We start from the raw sequence: 21,528 nt of genomic DNA, 5'->3' as shown, positions 1-21,528 counted from the left end.
TCTGAAGGCAGGGTGGGGCAGGAGGCCATGGGGTGACTGTCCAGCAGCAGCTTCAGCCACCCACAGAGGCAGCCAAGCGCCTCATTTGCAATGGAGGAGGAACTCAGCCACTTTTTTCGCCCTCAGACCATGAGTGCCTGCACTGTTTTGAAGGCCATGCTTCTCACTGGCAGGGAGGGGACGATGTGACCTAAAGGGGCCCATGGATCTGCCCTTCAGTTCCTGTTACAAGTCTTGATCGCCCATCTTGGGTCTGTTTCCAAGGTCTTCTGGGAGCAGCCTGGAGTTGGATGGAATGAACTGATTTTTTGCACTTTTGGGATGGCCCTTTTGAATCCCCCTTTCTACCAATAGTTTCTGTTTGAAAGTGAGTGGCCAAGTTTACCTGGCCTTGATTCCACAACATCTGTCAATCCCCATGGAAATAAACTCTTAAACTTAGACTGTTTCTTTAGTTTTTCCTTCAACACGAAAGGTTTCTCAAGCCATGCAGTCGTCATATTATCACCATTGCCATGAGGCAGTTGGGCGTGTGGATAGAGTGCTGCACCTGAAGTCAAGAAGACCTGAGTTCTAATCCTACCTCACACTAGACACGTAACCCTGGGTAAGACAGCCTCTCTGGGCCTTAACTGTACAATGAAGGGATTGGTCTTGACCAGTTAGATCCTGTGATTCTGGGAGCGTGACAGAGGCATGGCCAAGATCTTCACCAGGAGGCTTCTGCCCCGCAACCTCCTGTTCAGGACTAGAAGGGACCTTTAAAGGGCCCAGAAGATCAGACTTACCCAAAGGGAGGGCAGGATTAGCACTCGGCTCAGCTGACAGCCAGCCATTCTTCTAACAACATTGCCATCAGCGTTTGTGAAGCAGCCGTTGTGTGCCAAGGCACACTGTGAAGTATGATCAGGAAGAATACAGGTCTCCAAGTCCCAGGCCCACGGTTTGCTTATACCATGATAGCTCCATTCTATCCCTGTTGTCTCCCGCTGCCCCGAAAGCCCAACTTGGCTGAGTTGTGGTCTTCCCAATTGCCCCAGGTGAGGGGCCATCCTGGCATATCTGAGGTCTTTTCCTGGCCATCTGCCAGTGTTCAAGAGCCTGTCCCTACCCAGGTTCCAGAGGTACTCCTCAGGGCAGGCCCAGCTAGAGGAGTGACCACACTTAGTCCTTGCCTCACTGCATCATCTTTGGCTCCAAGGCTGAGGGTGAGTATAGAGTAGTCCTGGAACCTCCAAGAAGGGGAGGGTGCACATGTCTGTGCCAAGCCAGAAGAGAAGCCCACCATGCAGTCACATCACTGCAGGCTCACCTCATCCTCTGACCTCGCTGTGTCTTATTCTACAGTATTCCCTGCCTACTCATCTCTGGGGGAAGGTGGGAAAGGAACAGTGCTTACTTACCCTTCCCTCTCCCCCGAAAGAAATGTAGTGACGCTGTTTCTCAAGTTTCTATTCTCTGCTAGTTATTAGTCAAATTGATGAACTGATCTGTGGCCCCGCCCTCCCCCTTCCAGGTGGCATGCATTTTAGCAGGCTTTTTGGAGACTAGGCCGGTAACAACGATGACTAGTGATAGGAATGTAAGGCCTCAGGATGTTTGGGCTCACTTGGGCTTTTTAGTGCTGCTCCTCTCCCAGCTCCAGGCCTGGGGAGTATGGCCAAGGTTTCTGGAGGGAATGGGAGGATCAGGAGGAAACGGAGGGAATGGGGTGGGGGGGTGGAGAAAGCAAGCACTGGGTGCCTACTGTGTGTCAGGCACTGTGCTAAGTACCTTACATATAGATCACAACAACGCTGGGAGACAGATGCTATTGTCCACATCTTACAGAAAACAGGCAAATGAGTTCAGAGACTCGCCCAGGGTCACACGGCTAGTAAATTTCTAAGGCCAGATTTGAACACATCTTCCTGATTCCAGGCCCAGAGTTCTGTCTCGTTGCCACCTAGCCACAGAGAGGCCCTGAGGGGAATAAAGTTTGATAGGGAGAAAATAAAGTGGAATGTCTGGAAAAAAGGGACGTGGTTAATGGAGAACATGAGGGTTTGTAGAGTGGTGATGGGTCCATGTGGGTAGCATGGTGTGAGGGAAGGAGGGGGAGGGCTACTTTAATTTTTCTTGGGACTTGACAAAGGAAGCATTATGGCTTTTCTATGCCTGAGTCCTCCCCTTCTGGTTCAATACCTGACCCTGCTACCCATACCCTACCCTTTCAACACCTACCACTCATTCAGGGAAAGTTATTTCAGACCAAACTTTATTCCGGACTTTGATATTGCTTTCACCTGAGTCCCTGTCACTTCTCTGACTCAGGGAGAAGCTTGTCCTTCATCTTCGAATAATCCTCACCCCAAAAGGTGAGTGAAAGATCTCACAGCACCACCACACTCCAGATGTGTATCTGGGCAGAATCAGGCCTAGGGGCTGTCACCAGGATGAGTACTATATACGTAGCCAGGACTCCAAACCTTCATGGACCCAAATAACCCCATCCCTACCCCCTGCCCTACAGCTCTCCATTCCCCTTGGATTTGGCAGACATGTGTCTTGCCTCAACAGGTATGAGGGAGAACATCCACCAGATGGATACTGTCTTCATGCTAGACAAGCAAAAGTCACCTCTCCGAGCACCCCTGGAGAAGGGTATGAAGAGGGCGAAGGGGTCTGGGCAAACCTAACAAGGGGGCCTCGAAGGGCAGGAAGAGCCATAGACATGCCGGCCACCCCAGAGCTCTCTGTGACATGGCACTTCTCTTGGACCTGCCACTAAGGCTGAGGGGTGTCCCAGGGTGAAGGACATGACGTCTGGAGCATCTGCTTATTTCGTGGTCTGCATACCCTGGTATTGGGGTCTTGTGGAGCCTCCAAAAGGGGCATGTGTGCAAGGAAGGGGCACAGCTGAGAGAGGGGCAGTGTGAGAGTATCAGTGGGTCTCTTGGACTGGACTCCTAATTCTTTGGTTGTAGATCCAGGGTGTGTCCAGGCCCACATCTGGGCATCCATTCTTCCATCCATCCATCTGCTCTACTTGCAGGGGAATACAAGGCCTTTCGTCTGCATAGTATAGACTATAGCGTGGGCATGGGGTTGTGTGAAGGATGATGCCTTCAGAAGAAGTATTTTAGGATTAGGCAGCCGAGTAGCCCAAAGAGAGAAACCTCAGAATGAGTGGAGGCATTCAGCACAGCTTGCCCAGCAGCAACATCTGTGTCCAGAGAAGAGAGAGATTCAGGCTCAGCCCCAGCAGATTTCCTGGGGTCCCCACAACTTCCCAATTTGTCTTCCACCAAACATACTGTCAACCCCAGGAGATACACGTAGGAGGCCCCCGGGAGCCAACAACAAAGGAAACGATGCTGTGAGTGCCTACGTGGCATGCTGACCACATGCTCCATGCTGGACTACATACACATGCTGGGATCGGGGGTCAGGAATGTCCCACCACCATTCCTTGACATCCGGCCTATGGGTACAGGACTATAAGAAAGAAGAGGATAGCCGTGCAGCCAGGCAGGGCTGAAGCAGGGGGCCTTACCTTCTACAGTGGAGTGCAGGGCCAGCATGCGCCCACCTACGGCATTGGCCCCACCAGTTTGAGGGAGGTCAGGGGGGGCACTGTTGGAGGTGTGCCCTATTGGCCACGGGGTGCCTGGGACCTCTTCCAGCTCATCGTTAGCCAAGGAAGTGGTAGCCAGAGTCTTAGAGGAGGAAGGAAGCAACTCTTGAGGTCCATCCTGGGTGGGCTCCCCTCTGTCTGGCTCTGTCTTGCTGGCCTCTGTCTCTAATGATTTCAGGGTGGTTTCAATACTTAGCCTAGGGGAGAGGGAGGTCCCCTCACTCAGGGAGGTTGAGGCTTTGGTAGCCAAAGAGGTAGGGGCCTCAGTCGCCAAGTTGGGTGAGGTCTCAGTTGCCATAGAGGTCGGGACCGCAGTTGGTAAAGAGGGTGAGACCCCAGCCTCTTCTGGGCCTATGATTGGTTCTGACAAGAGATAGACAGGGCTGGGCATTAGTGCCAGTCTATGGGGTCCTCGATTCTTTATCTGCTCCAGCTAAGATGTAATGCATCAGGTATTAGAAGGATGTGCATGTGAGGACTAATTGAAAGAACTGGGAATATTTATAAGATGGATGTCTCCCAAGTATTTATGAGGAAAAGAGAATAGACATCATGTTCTGTTTGAGAACCAGGAAAGTTGCACAGAGGACAATTAAGGCTTGATGTCAGGAGGAAATTCCATTAGATCTGTCCAGAAGTGGATGGGCTGCCTGGAGGCAGGGGGGGGATCCCTCTGCTTAGGGGACTTCCATTGGAGGCTAGTGGGTATGTGAGTGTATTATAGTAGGGACTCCTTTTGTATATGGGTTGGCCTGCTTGCCACAGACCTTCCTTCCAACTTCAATTCTGTGCTTCTGTGACAGTTCTGGATCTCAGCCCTGACTGCTGTGCATCAACAATCTCCCTGTTCCCCAGGACACACCACCACCCCCTTTCTTCTCCCCTCGCCACTCATATTTCCACCTTTCTACCTTCCCCTCTCTGACCAAAGCCAGGACCTCTTCATCCCCAGCCACCTCAAGGTCTCTTATCCCCTCTGCCTTTCACCCCATTGTGAGCTTCCAGGCCAAGGGCACAGGGTCCATCAGGCCTTCATTTTTATCTGAGGTATCCCCTTGGTGTGAAGTGGAAGGGAGCTGCTCTTTTGTTAGTCTAGAGTCCCCTGCTGGGACCAGGCCTACTGGACAGCACCCAGAAGTGTTCTCTAAATGCTCCCTAACTGACTGACAGAAGGCACCTCCGCCCCAGGCCTTCACTTTCCCTCCAGCCCCACTACTACTTACGACAGAGTTGGTTCTTACACTCGTAGCCCTCCTGGCATTGGGAACACTGTGGCCCCTCCATGTAGGGTTTCTGGCCCTTCACGTTTCCTCTGAAAGAAGAGGAGAAGGAAGAGGAGGAAAAGGAGGAGGAGATGGAAAAGGGAAGCCTAATTAATTCTCTTCTCCCTCCTTCCCACCCCCACCTCCCAACCATTCCAAGAGACAGCCTGGGAAAGTGGGAAAAATTCTTGTCTGAGAGTCGAGATACTTGGGTAAGCTAAGCTTACGTGTAAGACTTGGCTAAGCTAAGCTTTGTGACCTTGAGCAAATTCATTTTCCCCTGCAACCTTGGTCATGTTGGACTGTTTCCCTCTCCCTCTTCTCAGTCCTTCCGCTCCCTCCCTTCCACAGGTTCTGATGGGCACTCACGGGGGTTCATAGTTGCAGACCAGCACATGAATATTAGTTTCCATCACTCCCTCAAGCTTCTCACAGAACTGAGATCCGCAGCCAATCCTCTCCGTCTTTGCCCAGACCACCTGAAAGAAGCCAGAACAAAAGGCCTTTCTCTCTGGCAAGAGCAGACAAGAGTCTAGAAGCCCGAAAACCCAAGGAATCAACCTGGGGATCAACCTGGAGACAAGACCAATTGCCTAGAGACCACCCACCTTATAACCTGGAAATGTGCATGATCCCCATGGGAGGCCACGTTGTTCGATCCTTCAGGCATGTCCGACTCTATGTGGACCTGTGAACCACACTGTCCCTGGAGTTTTCTTGGCAAAGACACTGGAGTGGTTAGCCGTTTTCTTCTCCAGTGGATTAAGGCAAACAGGTTAAATGACTTGCCCAGAGTCATACTGCCAGTATCTGAGGTTGGATTTGAGCTCAGGTCTTCCTGACTCCAGGCCCACAGCTCTATCCACTGAGCTCAGTGACTTTAGTCTATGGCACTTCCTTCTAATCAAAGCAAGGTCTCTCCTCTTCCCAGTTCAAAGCTGAGTCCTGGCTCATGGCAATGATGACTACAGTGTTAATACCACTGTAGCACCCGTGATGTGGGAAGGAGGAAGGTGTGGTAGGGGAAGAGTGGGGGGAAGATTTTCATTTCAGGGGAACAAAAACTCTAAGCCAAAGCGCTGAATTTGTAACTGGAATTTTAGGCTCAGTGACAGCCGTTTGAGGGGTGGGGCAGGACGAAGGGCAAGAGGAGGTGTCAATACCCTAACCCAAAACCATTCTCTTTTTTTCCTCTTTCCTGTGAAGTCTCCAGTGTCAGATTGGAAACCATTTGAAAACTTTTTAGGTCATTCATTGTAAGGGGTTAAGAGGTGATAGCTTGACTTATGACTTTTTGAAAAGGACAGATCTCTACTGTTAGACTCAGGCCTTCTGGGCTGATGGCCTTCCTGGTGTCCTGGAGCCTGACCCAGACTTAGGCATCCCCTAGAGGTGATGAGAAATGGCCTCACAGTCTGGAGGTAGAGTCTTAAAACTCCCTGTGTGGGGTGGTGTGATAGTAATGGCAATTAAAGATTCCCCTGTATTGGCTTGGTTTTCAAATTGATTGTGTTAAAACCCAGAGCTTGTTAATCCCACCTGTGGGATGGACTTTTTGAAGTGAAAAGAAAGTCCTGAACTGGGAGGAGCTGGTGACGTAGATTTGGAGAGACAGGAGAGAGGCGGAAGAAACTTTTTTTTTGGAAGCAGAACCTCGTGGAGAGAGAGAGAGACTAAGAGAATTGCTGGTGGCCACTTTGAATTGCCCTGGACTTTTGAGACCTGCCCCCTGAGCTGCCAAGGACTGAGGAGACATGGCTGTTTTGCTGGTACTTTGTCTGTCTGTTTTGATGTTCTTTTGCCAGATTTGTCCACTGGTGAAAGACAGTCCTGTTGTTGAAGAAGTCCTGGAACCTGGCATTTGGTTAAGAAGCCCTGAGACTGTCCTGCAGACAGAGAGTGAATACTGTCCACTGGTGAGGGACAGTGCTGTTGTTGCAGGGGTCTGGAGACTGTCCTGCAGACAGAATGAATACTGTCCACTGGTGAAGGACAGTGCTGTTGTTGCAGGGGTCTGGAGACTGTCCTGCAGACAGAGTGAATGCTGTCCACTGGTGAAGGACAGTGCTGTTGTTGCAGGGGTCTGGGAGCCTTTCTGTTGGTTCAGAAGCCCTGAAGAAGGATTTTCTTGTTGTATGTTTACAGAAATCCTGGGAGAGGGCTTTGCTAATGTTTTCAGGGGTTCTAGGACTGTTCTACAGACAGAGGATAAATTCATGAAGGGACTGGCAATGTATCTTATGGCCTTGCTAAGCCTTGTCTCCCCAGGAACTAAGATTGCTGAGAACTTGCCTCATGTCAAGATGAAGAAAAGACCTCCATTTGGGTATTAAGTGCTGTGTTTAAACTTGATGTAACTCTGGGGTAGATTCAATTGTGATCCAGGGGTGGGGAACTTTTGACCTTTTTGTGCTCTGTGATTGACAAATGAAGGTACTTTACCTATGTTTGGAAACTAATCTCCATTTGAGAAGAGGGGTTTTGTGGTGGACCAAATGAAGGTATAGCCTAGGGGTGGAGTAGTATTTAGAACAGGGACTTTGTAATTGATTGAATGAATGCAAGGTCCTGGGGTGGGGTAGTACTTGGAGATTATTTAATCACACTTAGTAAATGCTGTATTTTGAATGATGTCATGTTTTAATCTTCTCTGTTCTTGGTTGGTCACTGAATAAAATGGAGAGCACCTATGCTGGTATTCTGAACCTTGGGAAGTTGCCTTTCCTTGGCATTACATTACAGGTGGCCAGGTAGCACAGCGAGTAAGAGCACTGGCTCCAGTGTTGGGATGACCTGGGGAATCGAATCCGGGCTCAGACACTTAGCACCCACCCAGAAACACCTGGCTGTGTAACCTTGAGCAAGTTACTTAACCCCAATTGCTTAGGGGCAGCCAGCTGGCTCAGTGAGTAAGAGCACTGTCTCCAGTGTCGGGGATGACCTGGGGATCAAATCTGGGCTCAGATACTTAGCACCACACCCAGAAATAACTGGCTGTATAACCTTAAGCAAGTTACTTAACCCTGATTGCTTAAAAAAAAAAAAACAACTCCCTGTGTGTTGAGGGTCCCCTGGATGGGGTGACTACTCCAGTTTAGTTTGGAACTTCTTGAGCTTTTCCCCAACAATCCAGAGTTGTTGAGGCCAGAAGGGAGAAAGGGAGATCTCTGAGTGGCAGAGACAGCTGTCACAAAGCTCAAGTACTCTGTAGGCAGTCTTTCTCTCAGAGCCTAAGTACTCTTGCTTTCTAACAATTTTAACAAGCTTGGGTAATCTTTTCTTAGCCTGGCTGCATATTAGATCTTGACATCCTCCTCTCAGGAAAATCGGCCTAATACAACTCAGGAGAGGATTCTTCTCCCCACATTTCACCATAGTTCTCTGGAGATGTACTCCTTCCTGACTTTCTTCTCCTGACAAATAACCCTTATTCTTTTTTTTTTTGCTTCTTGGAGAGGGTGGAACAATAGGGCAATTGGGGTTAAGTGACTTGCCCAAGGTCACACGACTAGTTTTGTGTTAAATGTCTGAGGCTGGATTTGAACTCAGGTCCTTCTGACTCTGAGGCCGGTGCTCTATTCACTGCGCTACCCAGCTGCCCCAAATACCCTTTATTCTTGACCCCAGGGAACAAGGAGGAAGAAATAATAAAGTCTCCCAAACCCCTGACAAAACCAGAACACAACTAGCTGGGTCATATATCTGAATCAGGGCAGTGGTTCAGACCCCACACTCTCTAGGATATTGGCAGGCCCTCATCTGGGACCCCATGGGGAAAGAAGGGTTTATCAAATCCCCTGGGATTTTCCTGACTGTAAAGAATATAGGAATGGATGAAGCCAGGAAGCTTGGGAATAACCTTCTATAAAGAATAAAAATAGTTAAGTCCATGCCCCACTTATCTGGAGGACAGATTCCCAGAAGCCTCAACTAAGAAGCAGAAATGGGAGGTGGAGTGTATGGGAAGACTTCTGAGCGGCATAGATGCCCCACTCATGCATCTTATTGGTAAGCAAGCCTTTCCTTAGAGCCTATTGACTTTGGCTTTCCATAAAATTCTAACAAGCCTGGTGACTAAGTTCACAAGTCCATGACAGATTAGAAAGCTGGAGAAGAGCTCCTAGACGCAGGCATTTTGATGGTAGCACAAAGTGTCAGCTGATGTCAAGAGGGGCTCCCTTCAGAACTACAAACACAGACCATGCACGGCGTAGGGTCGGGGCCCAGGGCCTTCTGCATTGCTGTATCAGACAGCACAGCACTATAAATGATGTTCCTAATGACGACCCCAAGTCATCTAGTGTAACTACAATCAGGGAGGTGGGAGTAAGAAGCAGAAGCTGCTTCTTATGGTCTTCATGAGGCATCAGCCCCTCCCCCTACTCTGAAGCTTCCTGAAGGCAACAGATAAGGGAGAACCAAAGTTTCTGGGCTGATTTGCTAAACCAGCTCCTGTTCTTTGATTCAAGAGTGATTTTCTTGATTGGAGAGAGAGCAAATGAAAGAATTAGGTGAGATCTCATTGTGTTAGAGCTCTGTAGGTCTGGAGAGTCTAGTTCCCTGGTGTTCCCTGAGAATTGGACCTGAGCCGTAGGTTACCTGAGTTCTCAGGCATAGAGACCAGTGAAGGGCTGGACAGTGATGAATCTGTGTCACCAAGTCAGGGACAGCCATACCCTGGATGACACTCTCCTGTTTACCCAACTTGTGTATGTCAGACACCATGGAATGTTCAACATTAGAAGAGACATAAGCATCACAGTCCTGGTTCAGATCTGTGGTCCATCTGTCCGTGTTCTATCCTCTGCCGAAGAAGCAGGGAAGTATATACATTTCTAAAAACACATTTTAGAAATAATTTACATCCTAAATAATTAACACAAAAAGAAAGTTTAAAAAGTACTTAAAAGAGTAAAGCTCCACAGACTGTTTTCTTTTTTGCTTTGTTTTCTTACAAAAAGAAATGGGAGAATGTCTCTCCCATTTGTTGTATTTCTTCTTTGTAACATGACTAATGTGAAAATGTGTTTAATAGGAATGTATGTGTAGAGCCCATGTCAGATTGCATGTTGTCATTGGGAGGGAGGAGGAAAAATTTAAAATTTATAGAAGTGAATGTTGAAAAATAAAAATAAATAAATAAATTAGAAAAAAAAGGAAGAAAAAAGGATTAGCTTCAGCAATCCAAAAAGTAAAGCTACTTATGGGGCTAATTCAGTATAACCATCAATAATTATAACAACAATAATAAAGAATGAACGATCACCTATATGTCGGGGATGGCTTGCTGTTGTTCAGTCCTTCTTTTAGTCCTGTCTGACTCTCCATGGCCCTCTTTGGGGTTTTCTTAGCAAAGATACTGGAAGGGTTTGGCATTTCCTTCTCCACATCATTTTACAGATGAGGAAATGGAGGCAAACAGGGTTAAGTGACTTGCCCAGGATCACACAGCTACTAAGTGTCCAAGGCCAAATTTGAACTCGGGAAGTGCTCTATCCATTGCGTCACCAAGCAGCCTATGGGATGGCTTGGGCCTGGGGCCCTGTCTTTTCCTAGGATTCTGTGGTCCTGGTCTCTACTTCATGATCTACATTTCCTTTAAGAGGTAAGGATGGGGTTAACTGTTGGATTGAAAGACCTCAGGGTAGTGAGCTGGGTAAGGTTGGGGAGGCAGGATAGGAAGCTGGAGAGTCCTTGGGCCTGGCCTGGCCCTGCTCCTATCCCCAGCCTACCTGGGTGTAGTGGCCACACATCTGTCCTTCCGCACAGGTGGCATTGCTGAGGTTGTAGTGTTCATGTTCATTGTACCACTGCTCCACGGCCAGCTGCAAATCCATCTCCCCCTCCGTGATGGCGAAGAGGTTCTCTCCCCGGCGTCCTCGATCCTTATTGTGACCCCACACGCACTTGCTGGCGTAGGCTTTGGCAAAGGCAGCCAGATCCTCATCCCATTTCTGAAAGGGAGGATAGGATTAGGGAAAGAAGGGAGAAGCACTAGATCTAGTGTTGGGGGGAGCTGGGCCCAGGTCACTTGCTCTCTCTAGGTCTTGGTTTCCTCATCTGTAAAATGGGGACAATAATCTCTGCCCTGCTACCTCTCTGGCTGTCGTGAGAATTAAATGAAAGACTCCAAGCACTTTGTAAAGGTGGATGACACTAGGCAGGAGGTAGATATTGTATGACCAGTATTTCTCTTTGAGTAGGTAGGGATCATTCCACTCACCAGCACATTACCAATGCCATGGTCCAGAAGAGGTACTACGGTTAGCTGGGTGTGCGTCTTGTCCCCCCAGTAGACTACATCTCTCCCAGTGCCTGCCTAGCACAGTGCTCTCTGTACATAGTAGGTACTTAATAAATGTTTGTTGAATTAATTAATGAATGGCCCCCAGCTGACTTTGGTCTATATTGCTGTATTGGTCTAAACAAAAGCCATACTTTGTCCCTCCCAAGTCTGTCTTTTATAAAATCAGTGTGACCCACAAAAGGGTGTTCATTTTCATTGGATACCTTTCTATTTTTTCTTTCAAAGAGACCTCATTTTAGGAATTCAGCTTATAGTCTAGGGATAACCTTGTCTAACAAATATAATATATGTCAATCTTAAGGCTAAAAACAATCTGGAAACAGAGGGAGAATGTATGTTTCAGTAAATTTAAACTTCTCTTGACCTTTTCAGAAAATGTCTCTCTAACCCTCACCCTATCCCCATACCTTAAATTTCCTTCAGCAGTAAGTATTTCAGAAAGTAGTTCAGGGCTGTGTGATAATGTGGTGTGTGTGATACTCTCATACATAAGTTTTAGTTCAGGACTCTGTGCTACCCAGGCTTACATAATTTAACATAAAATCATGAAAAGTATGCTGGACCTTTAGCTAGGAAAGAACTAAACCTCATTTTATCCTCCCAACAAACCTGGGAGATGGGTGTTGTGATTATCACCATTTTTTGTTGTTATAATTCACTTATTTTAGTTATTTCTGATTCTTCATAACTCCATTTGGAGTTCTCTTGGCAAAGATACTGGGTTCGTTTGCCATTTCTTCCCCAACTCATTTTACAGATGAGGAAATTGAGGCAAGCAGCAGCCTAAATTATAAAGCAGAGATTAAGTGACTTGCCCAGGGTCACACAGTTGGGGAGTATCTGAGGCAGGATTTGAACTCAGGTCTTCCCGAATCCAGGTCCAGCCTTCTAAACACTGCGTCACCTATGGTATAATACAAAAGTTTTGTATTATACCAGTTAGTATTTAACAGAGGCAGGATACCTTTTTTGATAGACTTTGTAAAGATTTGTTGTTGTCCAGTCGTGTCCAACTCTTTCTGATCCCATTTGGAGTTTTCTTGGCAGAGATACTAGAGTGGTTTGCCATTTCCTTCTCCAGCTCATTTTACAGATGAGGAGACTGAGGCAAACAGGATTAAGTGACTTGCCTAGGGTCACACAGCTAGGTAGTGTCTGAGGCTGGATTTGAACTCAGGAAGATGAGTCTTCCTCATTCTAAGTCTAGCACTGTATCCACCACACCTCCTAGCACCGTTTGTAAGGCTAGAAAAGAGTTCATAGGTTAATGGGCTGGGTTCTATGGGAAGGATGGTTTGAGGGCTTGGCTGTGGCCCAGGGCAGAGCTGGTCCAGCTTTCCCCCATTGCCTGAGGCCAGCTTGGCTCCAGGCCCCCTCAAAGCTGTGGGAAAGCTGTTCTTTCTTTCACAAATAAAGAAATGAAGGCCAAGATGGGGAAACCTCTCCAAGTCTGTTGGCACCTGCCAACTGAGGCTGTCACAAGAAACATGAAGGCAAGCATGAGCTCCCTATGATTACAATAAATCAAGTACTGAGAAAACCCCAGAATTCACTTTCTTTCTGTTAGAAAAAATGCACATTTTGGCATGTAAAGCCCTTCATGGCCAAGTCCTATAGAGTACAGTACACTGTATAGTAAAAAGGACCATGGCTCTGCAGTCAGAGGGACATGAGTTCAGATCTTCCCTGTCGTTTGCCACCTATGGGATGTTAAGGCTTTGTAAATTATAGTGTGAGTTATTTACTACATCTAGACCGAACTTCCTTGAGAGCAGGAATGGTGTCCAGTCTGAAGCTTTTTATCTGCTCCAATGCCTAGTGAAGTATTCTGATGCAGCAGACTTAATAAATGCTTGGCAAACCATCGAATTGCAATCCCACTTCTGCCATGAAGGGCCCCGGGGTCGCTCCAGCCCCTAGTGACCCACCAGTTCTCAGCACATGTGTGCTGCCCCATCATAGTTATCTTTTCATGTAGAGGAAGGGGGTCTTATCTCCCCCACTAACTCCTTGAGGGAAGACATTGTGTGGCCCCCCCTTGGTGCTCCCTGAAGCACCTGGCACATGGGAGAGACTGCAGCTCTGAGGCAGCCTCTCCAGACTTCAGGGAGCTGTCCATTTGGAAAAACTGGTCCTCTTCCCAGAACATTCACTGAACCCTGATCCTGCTCGGGAGAAGCCTCCCTGTTGCCTAGCCTTAAGGCTAGGACGGCCTCCCCTCCAGGGATGAGGGTTGCTATGACCACAGCTGTCTGCCCTCAGAAGGGCCCCAGCCACAGTCTCAGGTGGCACAACCAGAAGCCTCCCTAGAGAACATCTAGTACCCCTCACTTTACAGGTGAATGAGGCTTAATGGGGCTCAGAAAGTGCTCATAGATTCAGAGTTAGAAGGGACCCTAGAGGCCAGTGAGTCAAATCCCTCCTCCCAATGTTCAGAAAAGTTAAGGGATTTGTCCCATGGCACAAAACTGTTAAGTGTATGAGGGAGGATTTGAGCTCAGGTCTTCCCAACATACAGTGCCCTACCTATTCCACCATGCTATTATTGTTCAGTCACTTACAGTTATATCCAATTCTTCACGACCCCATTTGGGGTTTTCTCAGCAAAGATATTGGGGTGGTTGACCATGTCCTTTTCCAACTCATTTTTACAGATGAGGAAACTGAGGCAAACTGGGTTAAGTGACTTGCCCAGGGTCACACAACTAATGAGTGACTGAGGCTGGATTTGAACTCTTGAAGATGAGTCTTCCCAGACTCCAGACCCAGTGCTCTATCCACTACAACAGATGGCTGCCCCACCCACTCTACCATTTGTTCTGTTTGTCCTTCATTCTCAAAGAGGACCATACTGCCTCTCAAAGGGAAAGACACACAGCTCCCTACAGTCTTAATCAGCCAGGTCTTTCTATTCCCAGAGTAGCACTTTTTCTACTGTCAGTGATTCCAACCTGTGGACCTTGGACCTCTGGGAGTTATCTGAAGGGGTAGGAGAATCCTTATGCAGATCTATGGATTTAAACCTTCTGAGGCACCTGTGGGTTAGTAGATGGGGAGCCACCCTCACACTCCAGAAGACTTAGGTTCAAGAACTGCCTCTGATTCCTAACACCTTTGGGACCCTAAGATGGTAAATTGCAGACCAGTTCCCTCCTGGAACATCCCCTCCCAGCTCTCAGCCTGTGATCCTTTTGGTAGATGGAGTTTTCTCACTGGGAGTTCCCTCCACCGATAAAATGTGTCTTACACATATATGTATCACCATTTTTCAAATGTACTATCTTGATGAATAAAATCCTAATTCATTTAATCCATAATTATGGATTCATAATAGCTTTTTGTAGTCTTGTGTTTTCTCAATCAATGGATGCTAATAGCGTAACCGCTATTGTGAAACTTTTCAGTGTTATAAAGGGGTTTTCAAACTCAGAAAGGTTGCAAACCACTGGACTATACCATTTTCCCTCCCCACACTAGATGTGAACTTGGGTTGGTCCTTGAGCAATGGAGGTCACACCTGGACCCAAACACAGTCGTGCGCAGAGAGTTCGTCGGGGGTTCTAGTAGGTTTTCACTGGAAGGTTCACATGGTCTAGGATTGCTAGCACCCCCAGATTCACCAACAATCACCCAGAATCTCTAAGACCTCCAAGCTCTTGGGATATTATTTTTTTCTCTTGGGTAGTAAACCATATGCAGTCACTACACCACCTTGTGGACATACATGATAACTAATTACACATCCCTCAGCATCCTTATTCTCTGGGAGTAACCAGGGTACCTCTCCCCACCTCCCCAATCTACCCTACCCCCATTTTAGAGCAAAAAGCCAACTTAATTATGTGTCTACTTTCCCACCTCCCATCAGTTTCTTCTCCCCTTCTATCCTGGTCCTTTCCAAGACTCTCCTTCATTCCTGCAAGAATTTATTTCATGTTACTCCTGCAAATCTCTAGCCCAGTTCTATGTCAGATAATCCCCTAGGGCCATGGGAAGATGGAAAAGCTTTAAGGACCCAAAGGGATTACTCCCTAATGGTGGAATTTCAGGCACCATAACAGTAGGTGGGGGAAGGGGTGGGAATAGGGAATCTAGGAATACAGGATCATAGACTTTTAAACTGGAATGGGCCTTAGTCCAAACCCTAATTTTACAGAAGAGAAAACTGAATGAGTCCCATAAGGGAGAAGAGATTTGCCCAAGGTTATACAAGGTAATATGTAGAATGGGATTCAAGGTCCCCCGATTCTAAATCCTGAGCCATTTGCACTTCACAACAATGGTTTCTTTCAAGGTTTGGGGGGAGGCTGATTAGGCTTTGGATCACATGTTCATAAATCCATTGTGTGTTAAGGCCAGAGGGAGAAACTTGAAGAGGCCAGAATGACTGCAGCGGGTCAGGGAGTGGCCGGATTCAAGGAAGAGAGAAATGGAGCCAGTGAAGGAATTAGCCAGCCCTCCTGGCCCAGAGCTCGGGGGAAACTGGATCCAATTACGCTCCACGATCCTTTGGCTTGGCCTGCTGGACCTGGACAAGGGTTCGCCTGGCTCCTCATCCTCAGCCCCACCCTTATGCAGCCATGTCCTGCTGCTCTGGCCACTGACCAAGCAGCTGGAGAGTCAGATGGACTTCCAGGGCTCAGCTGGAACCCTCTGAGAAGAGGGCAGACAAAGGAAGATGGGGCTCTAGGGGATGGCATCCACTCTCTGCCAAATGCTTGTCCCCTCGGCCTGAGATCCCACCGTTACAGTCATTCCTTTGAGAGTTGAGACATTTGGCTTTCCCTGAGTCCTTTATTAAAATGCAAAGTACACAGAAGAAAACAAAGGAAGTTTTGCTTCCTTACAAGGAAGCAAAGAAAAGTTGGACAGGTCTGAACACAACGTGTAGTATTTATTATATAGGTTTTCTTTCTTTTTTTTTTTTGAGGTGGAAGGCAGGCCAATGGGGGTTAAGTGACTTGCCCAAGGTCACACAGCTAGTAAGTGTTAAGGCCACATTTGAACTCAAGTCCTCCTGACTCCAGGGCTGGTGCTCTATTCACTGTACCACCTAACTGCCCCTATATAGGCTTTCTTGAAATGGAAATTTATTACTGCATATTTTGAGTTCCTCTCACATTCTGCAGTATACATGGTAATACTTTTTTCTTCTTTTTTATTTGTTTATAATATTTTTCTTTTTCTTTTCTTACTGTGTATTTGTTTAAATTAATAAAAAATAAAATGCAAAGTACCCTGGGAGCTCTAATGCCTTATTCCTTCTTAATCAGATCTTAAAAATCATTTGCCATTGACAGGATCTTTCCCAAATATGATCTTTTTGATTGTCACAACAACCTTAGAAGGTCATTGGTGCAAACACCATTAACATCCTTATCTTAATAGATGAGAAGACTGAGGGAAAGAGAGGGAAAGTAACTGCCCAACCTCCCCTCTCTCCAACACCAGATACCTCCCACCCCCCACCCCAGGTAGCCAGTAGCTGATCTGGGTGGAGGTACAAACCTGGGTCCTTTCTCCTCCAATTCAGCTGAATAAGAACAGATTGATGGGAGCAAGGACTTAAGCAGCATGCAATTCAATTAAACAAGTGTTTATTAAGTGACTACTTTTAAGTGCCTAGTGAGTTAAAAGAGAAATATGTAATGGTTCCTTCACTCAATAAGCTTTCATTCTCCCGGGGGAAACACCTTCCCTAGACTAAACCAATAATATCTGTCTTACACATGTATGTTTTACCTTTATTCAGATATTCCAAGCCCATTGGGCATAGCATGGGGGAGGGGGTGACTTTGGGTTAGGAGCAGGAGCAGGGATCCAGAGGACAAAGTCGGAACTGAAAGAGGTAGGAGGGAAGGAGGGAAGACCGAACTTCCCGGTCTTCCTGTCTTTGCCCCGGGGCTGGCCCTGGCTGCTGGTGACCTGTCTGTTTCTTAAACCTAGCACACAGTTCAATTTGGATTGTGGGGCGAGAAATCTGTTCAGGGAATGAGGATTTTGGCTTCCATTTTTTGGTAGTTTTTCAGTAAATGTCCTACTTTTCGTGACCCCATTTGGGATTTTCTTGGCAAAGATATTGGAATGGTTTGCCATTTTGTTCTCCAGCTCATTTTACAGATGTGGTAACTGAGGCAAACAGGGTTAGGTGACTTGTCCAGGATCACACAGCTAGTAAGTGTCTGATGCCAGATTTGAACTCAGGAAGATGAACTTCCCTAACTCCAGGTCCGGCCCTCTAGCCACTGAGCCACCTCCATTTTTTTGTACTTACCTCCTATTAATCAATTAATTAATCTTTTTTTTTTAAGCAATTGGGGTTAAGTAACTTGCTCAAGGTTACACAGCCAGTTATTTTTGGGTGTGGTGCTAAGTATCTGAGCCCAGATTTGATCCCCAGGTCATCCTGACACTGGAGCCGGTGCTCTTACTCTCTGATAATTAATCATTTATTAAATGCTGGCTATGTGCTAGGCACCGAATTTAGCACTGGCAATTAAAAGACAAAAATGAAATGTTCCCTCCACTCAAGAAGCTTCCACTCTACCAGGAGAAACATGTGCACAGATAAGTCAATACAAAATATATACAAATAATGCAAATATAAAAATTACCAAGTGTTTTTTTTTTAATTGAGAGGGTACTAACCACAGAGGCCAGCTAGGTGGCTCAGTGGATAGAGTACTGGTCCTGAAGTCAGGAAGACTCATCTTCTTGAGTTCAAATCTGGCCTCAGATACTCCCTAGCTGTGTGACCCTGGGCAAATCACTCTACCCTGTTTGCCTCAGTTTCCTCATCTGTAAAATGAACTGGAGAAGGAGATGGCAAACCACTCCAGTACTGCCAAGAAAACCCCAAATGGGGACACAGAGAGTCAGGCATGACTGAACAACTAACAGTGGGATGGTGAGCAGGGAGGGGAAGGGGCAGAGCATCAGGATAGGCCTTGTGAAAAAGGGTAGCACTTGAGAGTTCAGTCTTCAGAGAAGTTTAATTTTCCAAGATATAGAAATGAGGGAGTGCATTCCAGGCATGGAGGAGAGTCTCTGCATGGGAATATGTGAAGAAAAATAGTGTGTATTGATTTTAGCAACCAAGGGACCCGAGAGATCATCTAGACCATCCCTCACATCTTATATTAGAGGAAACAGAGACCCAGAGAGGTTTAGCAATTTGTCCAACATCACACAGGTAATGAATGAAAGGGAGGATTTGAACCCAAGCCCACAGACTACAGAGCCAGTGAATTTTCCACTATCTCTTAGAAGACAGCTTTAAATGCCCAAAGAGTGCCTCCCTGCATCAGGAGGAATATGGATTCTTTAGCGCTTCCTCTAGCACTTGTTTTCTGCTGTGATCACGAGGCCTTCAAACTCACCCTCATGTTCCCTTAGTTTACAGACTAGGAGAGAAACTTCCCTCACCTTTGCCTTCTTATCTTTATTTGTGAATGAAAGAACAGCTCTCCCTCAGTCTTTAGGGCCGAAAACAGGTTGGCTTCAGGAAATAGGGGAAAGTTGGCAAGATTCTATCCTAGATTATAGCCAAGCCTCAGTCCATCCTTCCTCACAGAGCTCTCAGCCCCAAGGTCTCTTCCGGTCCTAATGTCTATGGTTACCATCCTGGAGGGAGGAGGTTGAAACCACAACCAGGTCTGATGCCAGGTGAGATCTCCTCTCCCCACCTCCCACCTCCACCCCACCCTGCCCATTCCCAAGCTAGCCCCACAGTTGGACAGAGCCAAAGGGTCCTCCCAGCAGCCCTGGGATTGCTTTAAGGGATAGTAGGTGAGAGAGAAGGTACAGAATGGAAAGGGTGACATACAGTGATTATTGCCCATCTGTGCCTAAAAATGTTGGTGACTTTGCATTTCTGGCTTAAGTGCCTAGGTTTGCCTTTTCCAGCAAGTCCACATCAAACCACATAAGTGTGGTGTGGCATAGGGTGGTTTAGAACACAATTCTTGTAGCTCACTTACAGCCTAGGAAGATGCCACTCCACCCTAGAGCCATGTTTATCCTAGCAGGGCTCCAACCTCATCCTGGTTCAAGTTGGACCTTCCCCAGCACCATTCCGGCTCAGCGGCTTACTACTTAAATCAGTTACTTAACCTTCCTGGGCTTCAATTTCCTCATCTGTAAAACAAAGGAGTTAGACTAAATGGTACCTAGGTCCCCTCTACTTCCAGAGCCTCTGATTATGGCCCAGTGATCCTTGACTTGGTCCCAAATCTATGCCAGTATCTGATCCTATTCCGACCCCATCCCTGACAATCCCAGTCCTGCTTTGGTCCTGGTCCTGTCTGGGGATCCCAGTCCTGGACCACTGTGCAACCCCCACCCACTTCAGCTTCACTCTTAGTCTAGGGCCCATCATCCAGAAAGTCCCCCAGTCTCAGAGATCTTTGTTCCAGGAATGCACTGGCTTCACTGAAGCCTGACAGAGGTTTCTCCAATATTTTTAGCCCTATAGATTCGGTTCTTCTGCCCAGTATGCCCATGGTTCCAACACCCTCCCCATCCACAATCTATCAAAGAGAGGACCATAACAAATCACAGTTCTACAACAGGCCTGTAAGGTGGGACATGGGAAGTGGACCACTATATGATCCTTCTGACAGAAGAGGAAACTGAAGTCCAGAGAACCAAAGAACGTCAGAGCAGGAAATGATCTTAGGGAATATTTAGTTGTTATTCTAAAAGTGAAGCAACTTAGGTCCGGAGAATTATCCAAGATCACATATCATGTCCCTAGCAGAACTAACACTGGAACCCAGTTTTCTTGACTCAGTCCAAGTTTGTTCTACTCCATTGGGAATGGAGGTGGGGGACTGCCTGTCTCTATCACCCTCTGTGTTCACAAACTCATCAAAGACCCTAATACTCAGCAGCACCCAAAGTGGCTGTTGTATAGTGTTTGTGGTGTTGTATAGTGGTGTGTGTTCTCTTTCTGATTCATGATCCTGAGAGGTGACTCAGAGATTATTATGACTTTCATTTTACAGATGAGGATGAGGCCCAGAAAGGAGAAGTTACTTTTCAGATTAGTGGCCAGAAGGGACCCGGGATCAGCCAGGCTCCTGCATGACCTTGGGCTGCAGAGAACACGGACAATTTGCTTGAGTCACAGGCCTTTATATTCAGTTGCAGTCATTTGCCTTTAAGACAGTCTCCAAGCAATAGTGAGTCCATGTGTCTAAAGTAAGAGCTTGATCCTCCCAACAAACTTGCCCAGCGTCATACAGTTAGTAAGTGCCCGAGGCCAAGTTTGAACTCAGGTCTTCCTGACTCCAGTTTCTATCTGTGAGGTAGACAAAGCCAAACAGTCTTATCCCCACTCTACAGCTGGAAATTCAGGCCCGGTGAAGTTAAATAACTTACTCAAGGTCACACAGCTAATAAGTAACAGAGCTGAGGCAGGAACCTAGGTTTTGTTTTGGTTTGGGTTTTTTTTAAACATTTCTATTTATTTATTTTTCGCATTCTTTTCTTTTTAAATTTTGAGTTCCAAATTCTGTCCCTCCATCCCACATCCTCCCATACCCACCGAGAAGGCAAGCAATGTGACAGCACCTTGTGGCCCAGTCCCTCCAGGGAGAACAGCACACACCCTCATTAGTCTCCTCCCAGGTTTGGGGAGCGTTGGGAGCTCTGCATTCTAAGTGGGTCAGGGTTCTCCCTCAGCTTACCATATTCTTCATGTTGGTCGCAGGTGGGGAGACCTGGGATCGGTATAGGTTGTGAAGTTCTACCACTGTCTGCTTCTCTTCATCTTTTAGGCTACAGCTCATCTGGGCAGCTGTGAAGAGGAGGAACACAGCTGGGAGGCAGCGGGAGCTCTGCATCCTGCCCTCTCTCTAGCTCTAGCAAGTCCAGGGGTCTGGCAGCTGGATTTAAAAGACTCTCAAGTCCCTCCCTCCCCGAATGAGCACCACCCTGGCTGGGATCACTGATGTGGGGTTCCTCTTTAACTGAGCCCCCTCCACTTGTAGCACACCCCGCCCAGCTCACATAATGGGGTGGGGGAGGAAGAGTGGACCTTTGGGAGCTGGCCAAAGCCTCGTCCACTCCTAATGAACATTAAACGTCCCATCAGAATCCTTGGCAAAATTTCTCCTCTTTGTGATTGGGGATGGGGGAGGGGTCTGTGGAGGAGGCGAGGGAAGGTTCAGGTTAAGTGCTCTGAGTTTCAAAGTCCCACCCTAGATGTGGGTGCCCTGGTGGACAACAAGAGTCCTCCCAGCACAGCGAACTTCAGAAAAGTGATGAAACGAAGGCCCAGAGAATTCTCCAAGATCACATTTCACGTCCCTAGCAGAGCTAACATTGGAACCCAGGTTTCC

At 47.3% G+C, this 21,528-nt stretch overlaps 1 protein-coding gene across 1 annotated transcript; it reads right to left on the bottom strand.

The window, feature by feature from the left end:
• Positions 1–2,240: 2,240 nt before the first annotated feature.
• PI16 (peptidase inhibitor 16) lies at positions 2,241–21,120 on the bottom strand. The gene is made up of 6 exons (XM_069073583.1): positions 20,875–21,120; positions 10,611–10,832; positions 5,248–5,357; positions 4,840–4,928; positions 3,536–3,979; positions 2,241–3,205 (listed from the first exon to the last, which is right to left on the bottom strand). The coding sequence occupies exons 1-6, from the start codon at positions 21,028–21,030 to the stop codon at positions 3,108–3,110; spliced, it is 1,119 nt and encodes a 372-aa protein (XP_068929684.1). The 5' UTR covers positions 21,031–21,120; the 3' UTR covers positions 2,241–3,107.
• Between the last annotated feature and the right edge of the window lie 408 nt (positions 21,121–21,528).

Source organism: Petaurus breviceps, unplaced genomic scaffold (assembly GCF_028583685.1).
Source record: "Petaurus breviceps papuanus isolate PSGF00001 unplaced genomic scaffold, PetGlider_PUasm1.0 90865, whole genome shotgun sequence".
Taxonomy (NCBI): domain Eukaryota; kingdom Metazoa; phylum Chordata; class Mammalia; order Diprotodontia; family Petauridae; genus Petaurus; species Petaurus breviceps.
The sequence above is the reverse complement of the archived record's forward strand: the minus strand, read 5'-3'. Positions and strand labels throughout refer to the sequence as shown.

What these genes read in the sequence shown, in the direction of transcription:
- PI16 (XM_069073583.1), bottom strand. Translation starts at nt 21,030, where the DNA reads ATGCAGAGCTCCCGCTGCCTCCCAGCTGTGTTCCTCCTCTTCACAGCT. An exon ending in GTCTGCAACTATGAACCCCC is followed by an intron (nt 4,929 to 5,247) that starts GTGAGTGCCCAT and finishes CTCTTCTTTCAG; the next exon opens with AGGAAACGTGAAGGGCCAGA. An exon ending in CCTGCACTCCACTGTAGAAG is followed by an intron (nt 3,206 to 3,535) that starts GTAAGGCCCCCT and finishes CTCTGGACACAG; the next exon opens with ATGTTGCTGCTGGGCAAGCT.